This window comes from Aythya fuligula, chromosome 17 (genome assembly GCF_009819795.1).
Source record: "Aythya fuligula isolate bAytFul2 chromosome 17, bAytFul2.pri, whole genome shotgun sequence".
Lineage (NCBI taxonomy): Eukaryota > Metazoa > Chordata > Aves > Anseriformes > Anatidae > Aythya > Aythya fuligula.
The window spans coordinates 8,756,955-8,773,917 of NC_045575.1; the positions used below are offsets into that span (position 1 = coordinate 8,756,955).

At 41.9% G+C, this 16,963-nt stretch overlaps 1 protein-coding gene across 2 annotated transcripts in view; it reads left to right on the top strand.

Moving 5' to 3' along the window:
- Positions 1–14,232, top strand: part of BCR (BCR activator of RhoGEF and GTPase) — a 96,136-nt gene extending 81,904 nt beyond the window's left edge. For both annotated transcript variants that reach the window (XM_032199226.1, XM_032199225.1), the window contains 7 exons: positions 8,009–8,068; positions 8,207–8,316; positions 9,160–9,299; positions 10,841–10,975; positions 11,636–11,741; positions 12,775–12,937; positions 13,505–14,232. In XM_032199226.1, the coding sequence (XP_032055117.1) occupies positions 8,009–8,068; positions 8,207–8,316; positions 9,160–9,299; positions 10,841–10,975; positions 11,636–11,741; positions 12,775–12,937; positions 13,505–13,594 (804 nt within the window). In that variant the 3' untranslated portion in view covers positions 13,595–14,232. The remainder of the gene's footprint in view (positions 1–8,008; positions 8,069–8,206; positions 8,317–9,159; positions 9,300–10,840; positions 10,976–11,635; positions 11,742–12,774; positions 12,938–13,504) is intronic.
- The last annotated feature ends 2,731 nt before the right edge of the window (positions 14,233–16,963 follow it).

The window sequence follows — 16,963 nt, forward strand, 5'->3', positions numbered from 1 at the left end:
ATATCCTTGTAGAAAAGATGCTTTTTCAGAAGAAAATTAATTTTGATCTCTGATTTCTCTGTTAAATTCAAAACATCTAGCAGAGCATACAGTAACTACATGGTCACTGAGCCCTGGGCACTGTTGAGGATACTCCATTTGTGACAAAAGAGGAAGTAATGAATATACTATCCCCTCCATAAAACATGCTGAAGGAACGCTATCTTCCCTATGTGCTAGAAGTTGATTGATGTGCTAGCGAGGCCTTGGAGGACAGGCTTATTGTCCTGATAACTGCCGTGTCCAGAGTTTAGTGTCCATGACAACAGGCTGCCTCTGAGATAAATGGATTATTTGAACTTTTCCACCACTGTGAATCAGCATGGGACACTTTGTCTCTGTGGCAAATTTGCAATATGATAGGGGAGGCGATGAGATGATTGCAAGCGGATGCTGCTCTCAGGGAGCTGCTGTGTGATAAAGAACTAAAGCACCATACAGGAGAAATAGGGCCCCTCAGTGGAGGATGTCATGGTGAACATGTGTTCCTGCTCTTCCTCCAGATTGTTACACTGTCCGAGCACAGCTTTAGGGGGAGTGTTTGAACATGTGCTCTGAGGATGCATTCTTTAAGTTGGACTGGCTGTTGTAAGCAGCAGAGACCCTGCCCAGATATCTTTTCCTTACTGGCACACTGAAAAATATCCCCAGTTCTCCTTCATTTGCCTTTAGCTCTTCGTCACTTCTTAGATGTCAGCTTTCTCCAGCGTTTGAGTGATGATCACACAAGCTGAGGTCATTTGTGGGATTTCAGAAACAGCTCTGATTGAGGGTGGCTTGCAGGATTGTATCTCACTGTTTCTCTAGAAGGGTTCGTTGTCTAAATGAATTTCATGAGGTCTGTTCCTTTCCCTCCCTCCTTGCAGCCCCAAAGCTGCCATGCTATTTTCAGGGAGAGCCTTGCCACCAAATGCATGGTGGGTGTTTGAAGTAATGTCTTGGTTTGTATCTATGTTTTCAAGTACAGGGTGACTCCCATGTACATCTCGCAGGCTAATCAGAGATAAGCATGTCCCTTCTGCTGACAAAAGCTGATTTTCTGTGGAGCTGAGCAACTACAAAAAAGCAAATTTTCAGCCCTAAAATGCCCTGGAGATTTGTGTGCTCTCATTAGAGAACTCTGGAATCACTGACCCTGTAAATTCTTCAAATGTTTTACATAGAGTGATACAAGATTTTAAGTTTTTGAACATTTTTCCCCACAAGAGTAGGCATTTCTATGCACAGAACATGTACATTTTGTTAAAGCATTTTATACTTAATCTGTGTTAAGAATCTGTGACTTAGAGTTAGCTGTATTAATGCTGTCGTCATCTTTTCCTGTCATAGCTGTATATTCATTTTCTTTCAGGATTTTCCCAGGTTTTTACGTTGTTTTGTTTTCTTTAGAAATTCTAGTGTATGTAGGATTTTCCATTTTGTTTTTATCTGTGGTTTCTTGTTGTCACTGTTGTTATTTGGCCAAAGTCCAGCCTACCTAAAGGCAAGGTCTGTGTAGTTAGGCGAGCTTTTTCCAAAATTCCTTATAGTTAAAAACTCTGACAATGTCAAGAATCATGTCTGCATGTTCCTGCTATGAAAACAGGAAAATTTCTGTGTTGGCTAAATCGTAATGTATTGTTAAGCCATGTGTTATTGTAAATCTGCAACTTCCCAGTCTGGGATTTCTGACTCACCAAGTTTTCTGGGTTGCAAAGATGAAGACAATGCATCAAGGAGACGAGGGCTGTTTTGGCTGTGAAACGTTTACTGAATCTCTCCATGACATAACGGCACTGGAGGAAGGAAAACTGAAAATTGGTCCGTGTAGTCAGAAGCTTCCAGGAATGGGCAGTGATTTTAATAGCTCCCATTACTTCTATTTTTTTCTTTCTATAGAATATTTTGTTTACCTATTTTTATAGCCACATTGAAGAGTGTTGAGGCTTGCCAATCTGCAAGTTTTTCCCCTCAAAAGTAAAACCATAACGTTTTAATATGGGAGCACCTCTGGTACACAGAGAAGTGAAATCCTCATCAGACCTGGGAATGGCAGCACTGGATGTGCAGCTGTTTCACTAGTGTTTATGCATGTGTGGGGGCTTCTCTTATATTTCAGAGAAATACACAGGGAGAAGGAGCCCTTGCTGGGTACAATGAAACCAAGATTGTTGGGGAGTTTGGGGTAGGGGGGGAAACAGACATAATTTTATAGCAGGAAGCATGAGGCTTAGTTCAGTTTTAAGCATCAGTTTGCCCCTCATTTTGAACTATTTTTCTTTCTGTTGCTACCTTGCAATCCATCTTTGGTACTTGGGTGGCTGGCCCTTTTGCTCTTTGAATTTGTACTTCTTGTGGCAGGCACCTCCACATGTTTTGAGTGTAGCAGCCTTTTGTTTGGTCTTGAGACTCTGCATCCAGTGCAAGCACATATGTCAGCAAAACTGGCCTCAACACTGGGAACAGACTGCATGAGTAAACTGATGCTTCATCCTGTGATCCATCTCCTCCAGTTGGTGCCTCCTAGATGTGCGGCTTCCTTTGTTACTTTTTTTTTTTAATTTCTGCATGATCAGCTCAGACAAATTGTTTCCTTCTCCCTCGCAGGAGTGCTGGAAAATCGGAGAGGATATGACCTTAGATCAGTCATTCAGTGGTAGCAACCCGCCACCATTCCTCTGTTGCCATGCAAAACAATCACTCTTATCTGCTTAATTATCTGGGGCGTCTCATAGCAGCGCACATGGCAATCGCAGACATCTAGGTTGTTTTCCATGTAAAACATAGTCACATGCACTACCTCCAAAGTGTCAACTCAGAAAACCTTTTACACACTTGAGTTCATTTGAACAGTTTGCTCATGCAGAACAGTATTCCAGCAATAAAATTGGGTGGAAATGAAGAAGGCAATGGGTCATATCCAAAGCGTGATGGCGGAAAAGATTAACATGTCAGTGGGGAGCTTTGAGAAGAATGGGGTTGTGGCTGGACTGGGAGTTTCCAGCAGCAATGAGACTCCGACAACATGTATGTCACATCAGTTACAATTAAAAATTGATGGAGTGTAAAGTTGCCAGGGAGATTGAATAAAGGGAGGAAGTAATGCGAGTAAATAACATAAAACACACTAACTTTAAGGTTGCCTCAGTTCTTGCTGCCAGGCATTTCACTTCCACTGATGCATCGTTGTTCTTTTTTTCTTTCACTCTTTCTGTGTGTCATCTTTTCTCTTTTTTGGGGGGGGAAAAAAATAAATCAGCAAGCTCTCTGTGGTGGTTTCTTAAGGCAGAGCACAGACTGCCTGCTTAGTGCCTGGCTTGCATTTGCTGTTGACCAGTGTCCTCAGTTCACCTTTTTCCCAGGTCCCCATCACTTTGTGTTCTGCACGCTCAGCCTCTGCTGACTTCTGTACACTAATTGTCTGTCTTAATTCAGTGCTAAGTTGCTATGAGTGCTAGAACCTTGCACTCAGAAATCCCTGTGGTGCCAAGCTGCTTTGTTCTATTGTGTTTTGTGCAGGATACAGAGAGCCATTTGCTTGATTCATTAGTGAATTTGGGGCTGTAGCTTGCCGCTGCAAATGCCAAAAAACAGGCCGCAAGAGGACTGGAGGTGCCAGGGGAGCGCAGCCTAGTCTGTATTTTTCCTGTGCAGCATGTGCTTGTGGTGGGGACTGCGCGAATGAGCCCACGAGGCTCTTAGCAGGTCTGTCCTATGTGCCTCGGTTGTAGAAGCACAACACAATCTGTCGTGGTTTTAGTGGGGATGAGAATAGGGCCTTTCGTCACTCAAACCAAGTAACTGTTTGAAGGAAATATTTAAAGGTGCAGTAAATTTCACTGTCAAATGAATGCAGAGGCAGCCATTTCACAGTGCCTGCCTGCTCCTCGGGCTGGTAAAGAGAGTGCTGTGTGCTCGAGTGGAGCAGCCTCCTTTTGGCACTCTGTATGCCATTGCATTCTCTCACTCGGTGTTCCTTCTTCCAGGTCACTGCTCTCCAAATCAGGCCAAAAGACAGCATGACCCCATTTGTCACAGGCTCTCTGCATGCTGGAGCATCATGCTTGCTAACTCTTTGTCTCCGGTCTGGTCTGTAACCTGTCTGCTCCAGCAGCCCTTTCCTGCTGCTGCTCTTGCTGGCCTTAGAAGGTCAGTCGTCTGTAGGGCCCAGGACCAAAAGCTTGCTCCAAGTGTAAATGACGATCTGTGCTTCCTGTTGACTCTGTTATTTCCAACTGTGATTTTATCAGACTGTGAGACCTGATCTTCCTGTTTCACTCAGTATTGCTGAGAACTTATTCGAGCTTTTCTCTTGTTATTAGTTTCCATTAATTTGGCTTTGTTACTTAAAAATTTGTGCCTGAGGTGTTTTCTATTGCTGTTGCTCTTGCCAGTGCTTTATGCAGGGCTGGCACTGGTCAGCCAGACCCCCTGCCCAGTGCTTGTGCTCCCCGCCTGTCTCCACTCGGAGCAAGCTGTTCTCTGCCAAGAGCCAGCCCGCAGGAGAGGAGCACAGGGGTCCCTCCGGCCCTGCAACAGAGTGCAGAGATCATGGAGCAAGGGGTGGCAGCACGTACAGCAGCAGTCCTTGCTCAGCCTCGGTTGTTACCCAGCAAGGAAGTGTCTCTCTCTGAGCTCTCAGCTGCAGGGCACTGCCTTTGCTGCTCTTTGCAGCCATGTGACGTTCACTGTGGGGACAGAGCTGGGCTTTGACTCATATTTTTAATGTCTTATTGACTTGCTTTTGTTTTGTACAGTGGTAGGAGTTCCCTGTTCACTATCTATCTGTAACTGGTAATTCCTGCTGGCTTAAATAACCCAGGCCATGCTGGAATCTTCCTGTAACTTTTTTGCAAATATTCAAAACCCTCCTTTCCCTGAAATCTTAAGCAGTCTCTGCTACAAATAAAACACTCTTGGTGACTCCTTTCTAAAAGCATACAGAAAACTGTGTCTGACTTGGAGGATTAGCTGTGACTGCACGATCAGCAGGGCCATTTTGGCAGCTTAACAAGATGACTTTTTAGGCAGCTGGAGGTCAAGTTTTCAGGAATACTGAGCATGGTTCCTCTTCATAGGAAACCAAACACTTCAGAAATGGTTTCCTCTTGCTTCTGGGAAAGAATGCAGTAGTTGAAAGGAACCAAACTTCCAGCACGGAAATTCAGGGGAGAACAGCCTAGATTCTAGCCAACTTGTAGGGACCTTGGCCAGCCACAGTGGCGGGGGCGGATCTGTTCCGCCAGAGTTAAAAGCAAACCCTCTTGGCAAGCAGGCTGTTATTTGGGTTTGCTGAGGCGCTGAAGCTAAGCACTGCTGCCCGTTGGCCTCGGGGACCTTTCTGCAGTCCCAAAATGTGGGAGCTGTTGGTCGCAGACTATTCCTTACAAGAGGTCTTCAGGAATTTCTGCCACAATTGCACCTACAGGAACCGGTCCAATTCGACAGGAAGGCTGGTGTGTGCTGGCAGCATCCCGCTGTGGGCTCACGTCCGTAACAAAGTGCGCGGAGATAAGGTTGGCCTGACTCGCTCGTCTGTTGCTTCGTGGGGGCTCTGTGGTGAGAGCAAGTGGGGAGAAACTTTGCTCTCTGCTGGTTGTCTTTTGGGGGAAGTGGTGCAGGGGGTGGTGGGAAGTGTCATCTCTGTAGCTGACAGCAGCACTGGGCTCGTTTATCGATGAATTGAAAGAAAGTGTGAGCGTGCTTGCATCTAAGCTCTCCCAGAATATACAGGAGCTGCCATTGTTTCAACTTTTACTTCTGCCCTGCAGAGAACTCTGCTTTTGTATGGGGTTTTGCAAGAGAGAGGAACTGTGCTGCAGAAATAGCCCTGGTGTCTTTGCTTGCTGATAACAGTAAATTCCCAACACAGAGTCTAGAGCAGCTGCCTCCTTCCACTCTTACCGTGCCTCAGGTGTTCCAGAGCCAAGGGTCCCAAAGCGATCTCAGGAGGTGCTGAAGTCTGCTTGCTTTGGCTGGGTTCTGGTTGCTGATAGCAGTCCCCCCCACAGGAAGCTCTTTTCTCTTTTGCCAGTGTAGCTTGAGCTGAGTGCTGCTCTTCAGCAAAATCGGATGTGTTTGGACTCTTCAGCCAGCACTGGAATTGCTGGGTTAGGTCTGAGTGCTTGAGCCAGCTGCTCCCCAGCCTGCAACTGGCCACTCAAAGGAGGTCAAGCAAGGCTGAAAATGGGAGCTCAGAGCTTTGCTTCACAACATGTTTCTAGTTAGTGAATTCTTGAAATAGCAGGGCCAGGTGTTCTTCCTGCCTCTGTGCTCAAAGTGAAGTGAAAATAATAGGCAGGTCAAAGTGGGACAGCTTGCCATGATTCCTGGGCTGGCTTTCTCTGTTTCAGCTGGCTTCGTTCGCTGTCAGAACCTGACACAGGTTTGGTTTGTTTAAAGTTACTTCTCTCTGTATGGATTACTTTATATTTCTCTTTGTCTCACTGTAGGGTTGTTATGTCTTCTGAATTCAGTGGAACAGAGTCCTCCTTGGAAGCTATTAGCTTCATAGCCAAGAGCTATAAAGTTCTTAAGTCTGGCTTTTTATTTCAGTACAATAATTTCTCACTCATCCAACCCCAGCTGTCTCTAGAAGACTGCAGTCCACTTTCCCCAGTTGAGACCAGATTGTAGCATCTGATTTCTGCCATGTATTTGGAGCTTTGTATGGTACTGTGGGAGGAGCAGCTCTTGCAGGAGATGCTGTTCAGCAGCCGTGATCTCTCTTTCATGCGTGATGCTCATGAGCTTCACCATCTCCTTTTTGTGATGTAGCAGATTTCTGTCTTCCTTCAGGCTTGTGCGCAAGGGGCAAAGAGGGCCTGGCCCTGTGATGAATGAATTTTGAATGGTCCTGTGATGAATGACATTTGAATGAATTCAAACTTTTTAAATGCCCAATATCTAAAGCTTACAAATTACTACAGAACATAAAAATGTGAGAGCTTAATACAGAGCCCTTTTTATGTCCACTGTAAGGTGTGGGGTTTTCTTTTCTTTTTTTTTTTTTTTGGAATATGTGTCCGTCTGGCATTCCTGTGATAATTCTATTGTAAACCTAGACAGGTCAGACAGAATTAGACTTAATGAAAAAGACAAAGTTGTTTTTTAAAGAGGAGACAGATAACTCTTTGCCTTCTCTAGATATTTGGAGCAGATGTTTGTGGATGGTTTTTGTGCTTTTTTTAACTAACAAATTACACAAAAGTTCTGCTTTTCAGTACAAGAGAACTGATACAAAAGGTCATAGCCTTTTCATGTCAGCTTTGAATGCTTCACTGCTTACGTTTAATGAACTTCTTTGATGGTTGAAACTATGAGAAGGCTTCCCAAACTGAAGTAAAGCATACAAGTGCACATGCACGCACAGACAAGGGGTTTCCTGTGTATAGGTACACACATACAAATCCTCAATGTCTGATATCATTTCTGAACCTTGAAAATTAATTTCAAAGCCTCTTTTATGAAAGAAATTGGAGAGCAAAGGAGATCCTTCTTGACTTATGGGGACCCTTAGCTCCTTGGGAGAGAGAGGGAAACAAATAATTTTCCTCTATTTCAAATCAGACTTATTTTCAAAAATGCTTCTCCGTTGCTGACTCCTAGCCCTTTGGGATGGGACAAATTTGGCTGTCCACTCATGTACTGCAGCAATAAATGCAGTCTTCCTGTCTCTGAAATGTGAGGTTATTAGCTTTCATATATTGATTTTTCTCTCGGAGCTTTCCTTTGTTGTTGAGCAGATACTGCACACATGTTGCTGGATTTTCCATGTAAATGAGCTATCAGCCTGCTTAGAGAATGGCACAATATCTGAGCATCCTGTTACTCAAAACCTGAGAAACCTTGGAATGTGTGTTTTTTTTTCCTGTGGAAATGAAATGACACATTGGAAGTAGTAGAGCTCTGCTCACTTGCAGAAGCCTTTCAGGCTAGCTGACTTGTCCCAGTTCTGTTCCTAGCTCATGGTAACTTCCATGTTTTTCAGCTGGACCCGCAGGCGTTGCAGGACAAAGACTGGCAGCGCACAGTCATCTCAATGAATGGGGTAAGTACAGAAAGCAGAAGTTAGCACTGTTTCTGCACCTTTGATGTGGTTTATTTCTTTGCTATTCATTGCAACATTTAAAGAAAAAAGAAAAAGAAAATGTTGTTTGAAATGTAACAGCTGTTCTCTTTTATTCAGGTTGAAGTGAAGCTGTCGGTGAAGTTTACCAGTCGAGAATTTAGCCTGAAAAGGATGCCGTCACGGAAGCAGACGGGGGTCTTTGGGGTCAAGATCGCTATTGTCACCAAGTGAGCTGATGGGTTGAATTTCTCCTTATTGCTTTGCTAGAAAGCCAATTAGCCAGCGGGTTGCACCTGTCTTTACCCCACTGAGGGATTTGTCAGTACAGTCTGCTTCACTTGGGCAGTAGTGCAGATGGCTGGTGCTGCAGAAGGGAGATGGCGGACGTTTTGTGAGCTGCATTTTTTGCATGGGTCAAAAAACAACATGTGCACAGCCTTGGAAACCCAGGGTGTTTACTTTCAGCATATCACTTCTCTGAGTTCCGGAAATGCCCCTTGCCCTTTTAGTCAGTAGTTAGCTGACTTGGTCACAAATTTCCAGAGCCACTACACAGTGATATTTCCTTTCCATAATCGGAAACGTTCAAGTTCTTTGGATCCTGTTGTATTGTTTTAACCCCTGATCTTTTGTCATGAATTGTTTGCCAGAAGAAACCTGTTTGTTCCATCAAATAGTTTGGGAAGTGTGGTATTTCCTCCCTCTGGAACTGCATTAATCTGAAAGCACCAGTGTTGCTATGTAGCGTGGGGCTGTTTGGGAATCCTCAGATTACCTGGGCCGAGTGGGAGACTCCTGGGGCACTAGGGCCCGGCTCTAGCACTCTGGGCAGCTGCATTGCAGCCAGACCCAGGCTGAGAACTCAGAAAACCCTCTCCAGTTTTAAAAGGAGTTTTTCAGCTCAGTTTTGATTGCCTTTTCAGACTTTCTCCCACCCTATTGTTCAGAAGAGGTCCGCACAGCAAAGCGGCGGGGGTGATCTCAGGGTGATTTCAGCCAGCTTGGCTGGCTGAGGTAACAGGAATTGAGGGCATGGGCTGCACTGAACTCTTCTATTTGGCTTTCTTAAGGAGAGAGAGATCAAAGGTGCCTTACATAGTGCGCCAGTGTGTGGAGGAGATAGAGCGACGTGGGATGGAGGAGGTGGGCATCTACCGTGTCTCTGGGGTTGCAACCGATATCCAGGCTCTGAAAGCTGCCTTTGATGTCAGTAAGTATTTGCGTCTGATGTTTTCCTTTGTGCTGTGAGAACCTGCATGAGCTCCCTGTCAGATGGCTGTGCTATTTTAAATCTTCTGTTCCCCAAGAAGCATTAAGAGGTAGAGATTTTCTCTCACAGGGAATCATTTTAACCCTGGCTGCATGTTTTATTAATATTCTTCAGCTACAGATATGACCAAAGACATACAACAGGATGGATCCTCATACCAAATAACACATTTGTTATTCCTCCCAGCAGACATGATGTGGTGGGTTTGCATGCCTTGCCAAGGCTTTGTAAACGGCAGATACCTTCCTCAGGGGAAGCAGCAGCAATCAGAAGCTGTAATTTTCCTTATTGCTGTGAGGTCTCCAAATTAATAGAAATCCTTGAAATTGTTTGAGAATGTTTTGTGAAAGGAAGCCAGAAAAATATAAAATTAAAAAAAAAAAAAATCTAAGCTTGGCTGGGAAGAACAGGGTGTTTACTGAAATGGAGATGTAAGGTCAGGGCTCTTGATTTTTTTTTTTTTTTTTTTCCTTGACTCTGTGGCTAGATTGATGTGTGCAGACTATAAAATCAGATACTGGTATTTGTAAAACCTTCCTTGATCTTGTGCAGAAAAGTGCTCCTTAGTGTTCTGCGTTTAAAGGAATGACATGTGTGTCCCAAAAGGCATCCAAAACCAGGCAGATGAAACACCTCCAGATCGCTGTGGTACAAAAAGTGAAGTTTCTGCCCTAATTCCAGTCCTCACATGGTGACCTAAGGACCACTGAGCTCTCTTTTTGATGCAAGTGGTCCTGAGATCTAGGCCTGGTGCCTGAATTCACCCTTTCTGCACTTTCTTCATTGTCGTTTGTTTGCTTGTGAAATTTCTTCATTCCTGCATTTTCTTTTCAATCCCCTTAAGCTACTAAAACAATTGATTTATGAATCCTCGGTAGTGCAAGTAAAGTAAGGGTGTTTCATATTTTGCAAACAACTTCTTTGCATTTACATTAAATGCTGTTTTGCACTAACCTTCATGAAACCAGCACTGGCTCTGCTGGTTGACCTGTTTGTTTTTGGCAAAGGAGGTGGTTTTGTTGTTCTTAATAGCATCAGAACTGAAATGCAAGCCCTGAATTGCCTGTGTTCTTTAGCTACACTCAGTGGGGAATTAGACAGCCTCAGAGTCTCTTATTCTAAGCTATTTGAGGCAGAGAATTGGAATAACAACTGTGGTCATTAACAAGAAGTTGAAGTGCATATAAATATAGTCATGCAGAGCCTGTTCCAGATCAGGCCCATTGCTGGCGCAGCATAACTAACCCTGGGTAGTGTGAACTTCCCTCTAGTTAACTTTAAGCTGGAAATTGTTTGCAGTCATTTGTGCAGCACTTCTCAGTTATCAGAAGTTAGCTCATTTAATCCAGAGAAATGTAAACAGGAAAAATCTCAGCTGTTTGGGCAAAGACAATGGATAAACAAAGAGAGTCAAAGCAAGCAAAGGAGCAAATGCAAGGCCAGCAGTTTATTTACCCTACTTCCCCTCTTCCCTCTTTCAGATAACAAGGATGTGTCAGTGATGATGAGCGAGATGGATGTTAATGCCATTGCAGGCACGTTGAAACTGTACTTCCGAGAACTACCTGAACCACTCTTTACCGATGAACTGTACCCCAACTTTGCGGAGGGCATTGGTAGGTAGTAGCAGAAATAACCTTTGATAACCAGCATCTGTGTTAAAGACACTCTCCTGTAGGAGGCTGCTCCTGAAGCAGTACAAAAAACATATTGATAATGTTGGATAGAAGCCTGGAACAAGCTGTAAGGGAAATGAAATGGAGCTCAGAAATGAGCTCTGGAATGATATCTTGCACTGGGTTTGATGATGGGCAATCACCACGCTTTTTTATAAATTGAAAATGTCGAGATTTCTGAAGGGCGGGTTAAGAATAGAATGACAGCCTGCTTGTTGAGGTTATGCGTATTGGTTTTTCCTCATTCGGTCTTCCAGGGAAGCCCTTTTTGGAGGGGATATACCTTGCAATATATTAATGCAGGGGAAAACATCCTAATGAAAAGATCCTAATGAAATGTCTGAAAGCATTTGAACTGCTTGAGGGAAAAGGATTCTCTTTCTACCCCTCTAAGAAATAAAGGGAAAAGATCCAGTGCAACTCTGACCTTCTAACTCGTGATGCAAGTAGCCTGTTCAGGACCATCCATATCTGTTGGTTTGGTAAATTATGCAGTAAATTATGGGCTGCTGGGAAAGTTAACATTCCAGCCAGACCCAGTACACAGTCAAATTCTCATTCACTGCCAATGGTAATGTTTTATTATTTTCTGTCTTGTAGCACTTTCAGATCCTGTTGCAAAGGAAAGCTGCATGTTGAATCTGTTGTTATCACTTCCAGAACCCAACCTTGTGACATTCCTTTTCCTTTTGGACCATCTAAAAAGGTAATATTTGGATCCTTTAAATACATATTTAATGCTTAAAACAACCTTATTTTGGAAAGTAGAGCCTGTTCTTTGAATATGCACTGAATCAGGCAAATAAAGAATCATTTGCAGATTTGCTGTGAATGCTCATCAGGTAACTATTGTCTCATGCTTGTTTAGTGAAGCACTAAATCTTTAATTCCATTCTCACTGAAACCAGAAGGATTAGAACTGAAGGAAAGGGGTAATAAAAAAGTCTCAGAGCTTATCTAGTGCTACTGCAAATTCCTGCCGCAATATCTCTGTAAAACTGCACCTGCATCTGGAAAGGGTTTAGTGTAACCTGGAAAGCTTTGTCTGTGTTTAAGCACTTGTGAGTCCTGTCTCAAAAGGTGTCTCAATCTAACATGGTATGTCTTTAGAATTCCAGTTTTGTCCTTCTGCTAACTGGAGTTGTCAGTTCCTTGCCTAGACCAGTCTTTCTGATCTTGTCTATGTCTTTGTAATTTGGTAGTAACTGTGAAAAAAAATTCCATGTGTTTGATAGTAATAAAATAGATGTGTTTAATACATACACAGCATTCTAATTTACATTGTATTGTACACACCAGAGACTGTCACTGCAAAGATGAGAGATGATTTTGTAACTGAGGTTCTGGATTAAATTCCAGGAAATTTGGGTTTGACTTGTTCCTGCTGCAGACTTTTGTGCCCTTAGGTAATTTTTTTACCCTAGGTGCCTCAGTTGCTCACTTAGAAAACTGGCATGAAAAACATTCCTTTATTCCTATCGCATTTTTGTCTGACCAGATAATAAGTACCAGTCTCTTTCCCAAGTAAGCTGTGTCTGTAGAGCGCTTAAGACTGTGGCTGTCAAATCAAAAGAAATGCTTATGCATACAGTTAATTTGGGGACATACAGAGAGAGTGCTTGCTTGAATGTCTACACCTAAAATTTTTACAAAAGGAATAAATATGTTTTTGTACTTCAGGACACTTTCAAAGTCAGATATTTATAAAGATCCACCTTGCCTGATTTTTCTTCTCCTAGGGTTGCTGAGAGGGAAAGTATCAACAAGATGTCCCTGCATAATCTTGCAACTGTCTTTGGACCAACACTGCTCAGACCTTCAGAGAAGGACAGTAAAATCCCTGCTAACCCAACCCAGCCTATAACAATGACTGATAGTTGGTCACTAGAAGTCATGTCCCAGGTAAAATGCTAAATCTGCTATTGAATTTTTTGAAGACAGTCGCTGGGAAACTGTAGTCCTCTGGCAAGGCGTGGTTCAGCTGTCTTTTGTGTTTCAGTGAAGTTTTTAGAAACATAAATAACTTTCACCTCAACACAGACATTTTAGACTGTTTATAGAACTGTGTTTTTTCAGGCCGTTCAGTTTGCATCTGTACTAACACAGCTTTACATGCAAAAATGTCACAACACGCACATCCTGCATTCTTTGTTAGTGCATAGAAAGATTTTTGAGAACTGTCACACAGTGCTGTATTTCTAGCCTAGGATAAAGGGATGGTCTGTTTTTTTTTCCACGATGCTCCTCAACACATAAGCCACCTTCACTGATACACAAAAAAAACATTCTTGCTAGATTCAGCTTTGGCCCTTGCTGCCTTCTGAAGGCAGTGCAGAGAATTGGAGCACAGAGCTGTTAGCTCGTCAGCAAGTTTTGTACTTTCTTTATTGAATGATAGCAAATCCGAAATACCCAGGATGAGAATGAGTTAAAAGGGGTTTATTTTTACCTCTTTCTTTCTCTTTCCAGGTTCAAGTCCTTCTGTACTTCCTGCAGCTAGAGACCATCCCTACCCCAGACAGCAAGAGACAAAGCATTCTCTTTTCCACAGAGGTGTAAATGCCTGTGATACCAACAGGACTCAAAAAAAACTGCTCTTGGCATAAATCTGCCTCTCCAGAGAAAAAGAAGACTGGTGTTTCTTCAGACATTTCTGGCCTGTTCCTGTCCTGGGGAATTATGGTCCTCAGCGCTTCTGTTGTTTGTTAACCAGAGACAAGCTGAAGAGAAAGGAGAAAAATCTCTCTACTTTTGATCAGTAGAAAGAATTGAACTGGAGATGGAGCTGTGCAGAATCTCCACTAGAAGGAGCAATAGACACTTGAACAAATGCACCACAGAGTGTGGCTGTTATTCTTGTTGGGAATGTGACAGAAGGTATTCCTCATTTTATGGATTTATCATAAAGAAACTTCGAGATTTCTACTGGACCACTTGATAGGATACCCTTTTTTGGGTGAGGGGGAGTTAAAAGATCTATCACAACTGTGTCTTTAATAACTGCTGTTTTTAAAGTACTGTTCTAGGCCACAAAAATAGCATTGCTTTGCAAGAAGAGGAGAGAAGGGAAGGGTCTGGGATCTAAGATTCTCTCCTCAGAAATTCAAGTCTTGATTTGAACAGGGTTCTAAAGAAATGGAACAGTTTTGCATACAACTAGAACTTTTTTTTTTTTTTTTTTTTTTTGCCTCGCCCACCCCTTCCCCTGCAAATGTTTATACGAACTCTAGGGAAGGAGATGCCCTGCTCTCACCTACGTTGCACTTCAGATGTTTGGTTGGGGGGGGGGTTAAGGGACCCAGACCCAACGATGTTACAGTATAAATAAATACATCAAATTAAAGAGAGGCAGGGAGGATTTGAGTCGGTGCTTTGTGATTGTGTTGTTTGTTTGCATATAAAAGCAGGAGCAATACTATCCAGAGAGGATTGCTGAATTCCTTAGACCCTGAAAAACTTAATGAAAATTAATTGAGAAGGCTGTTAATTTCCAACACTCCAAAGAAATGATGTTATCACTGCAAAAATAATTGAAGCATTTCTGGACAAAACAAATTATTAGTGGCTATCAGGTTGGCTGGCTGCTTACTCCAAACTTCTATCATAACAGCTTTTTTGTTTGTTTGTTTTGATACTTGAATTTTTGGAGCCTTTGTACATTGCTTCTACAAGTCTTTTTTTCTGATAGATATAAATACTTTGATAAAATATGTCAGAATGTACTTTATGGACAACCTAGCCAGTAGCATGCACATGTATTCTTCAGAAACTTCAACCCTGTTTTAAATAAGAGCAGTGAAGAAATTTCTGTGGAACTACATACAGCAGTACAAAAGGTCTAGCTAAATACTAGCTTTGTGTTTTCCTGCCTAACTTGGTCAAAGCCACGGGGGTTACATAGGCGTAAAGGGCAGCAGTATTTGTCTAGGGAACTGAAAGCATAATCTAATTGCTTAATCCAGAGCAAAGTGTTCTGGCTATGAAGCAGTTGTGCCAAACATCTTGGGGGAGGTATGAATTATTCCATTTTCATAATGTACTCCAGCCCCCTTTACTTCCTACCCAGTTATGCAGCATCCAGTTAGCGGCAACCATCCGTCACCCTGGCAAGAAGAAAAGAGCAGCTCAAAGATGAGGGAAGGAATCAGCAAGGGAAGAAGGAGGGAGAGATGGAGTTTGAAAGAAGTAATTGGTATTGTTAGGGTGTCAACATCATTTGAGTGGAAATACCATGACGAAAGCAACCCTCCTTATGCTGAATTTCATGTTTTCTGATGAGTAAACTGCAATCTCTCAATTAGAAAAACAAAACCCCAAACAAACAAAGACAACAAAAACACGACAAAAGAGTTTCAAACAAATGGAAATTAAAAAAAAATAATGGAAGGGAAATGGTTTTGTAGTCAATGTAATTCTGACTGCTGCATAATATTAGAAACTATTGTACTGTGAAGTTGCAAATTCAAAAAGGAACAAAGAGAAATTCCAATTTTGTGAGTATATCAACATTTTGCATGCTTTGTAAGGATCCTTATAGGAATTTAATATTGCTTAGTATCCCTTCTTAGGTCTGGGAGCAAACTTCTTTGTAATGTAATGTACAACTAGAAATTCCTTCTCTATTGTATGTATTTCCACTACATTCCAACTTCTGAACCCAGAAAACAGAAAAAATGTTTATAGTAGGAGGTGCTTTTTGGGGGAGGGAGGGAATGAAGGCAAGCAAACTTGAAGGCTTAAATTTTTTTATTTTTTATTTTTTTGCCTTTTTGAAGGTAAAAATTAGTCACAATCTTACAAAATTTTGACTTAAGTCATGCAGACCAGGAAACCACGCTCTGTGGTTTGGGTTTTATGTATTTGTGCTCATTTTTCCATAGCAGTTCTGTAACAATCCTTTGACTGCTAGCTGCATACCTACCCATTCCAAGCTGTTGTTTGGTATATTTGATGCAGTAGCACGGTTGTTGACCTCATTAAAAAGAAAAAATTAAAATTAAAAAACACAAATGAAACAAACAAAAAACAACAAATTACACCAGGTGGTTGCGTGATAGCCTTTTCCTTTTGGTGTTTAGAATTCGTGGCTGCTCTTTGCAGTGTTGAAACTGGAAAGCAATACCATAATGACTGTGCCAATTTACTTTTGCCCAACTTTTTTATTTTTATTTATATAGGAATTTAATTTTAATATTATATTACTGATCTATAGTATGTAACCATGAGAAAATAGCTTTTGCATTGGTTACTGTTACAGGTTGTTGCTTTTAGTCTCTCATTACAATGCTCAGTTCTAATGTAACGTTATCTAACATGCAGGCATGTGGATCAGGGAAAAAAAGTTAATTTAACTTAACCCATTAATTATTTCTGTTAAGTATGAATATGTTTTCCCCAAAGCTGGTAATTTTGGGCTGGAAAGGATAGCACATCTTACTGCTAATGCTGGAATCGTGGACTGATTTGAAATATGATAATTGATTTCTTGAATTTTTTTTAATTTCGCAATCAAGCTTTTTCAAATAGACTTATGTTTTCAGAAATCAAGAATCTCCAAAAGGCTTTTCTTTTCTTTTCCCAGAGATGTTGTGGGTGTGCTTTTTTTTTGAACTTTGTTGTGTTTTTAATAAGCCTTATCATATTTATACATAAAGGGACTTGCAAAACTTGGCTTTCGAGAAAGCCTTCTGATTTCTACACCTATGTATTTGCTTGTGAGTTGTGTCAGAAAACCCAACTCTTCCATTTTCTGCATTAAAAGGTACAATATAAACAACATGAGCAAACTAGCAAAACATTACCCTTTAAACGTGCATTGGAAGTTTATATTCACACTGATTCTAGTGTATTGGAGAGACCTAAAAATGTAACTTCCAGTTACGTCAGTGTGAAACATTAAAACTTTCAACAGAAAAATTTCAGGTGATT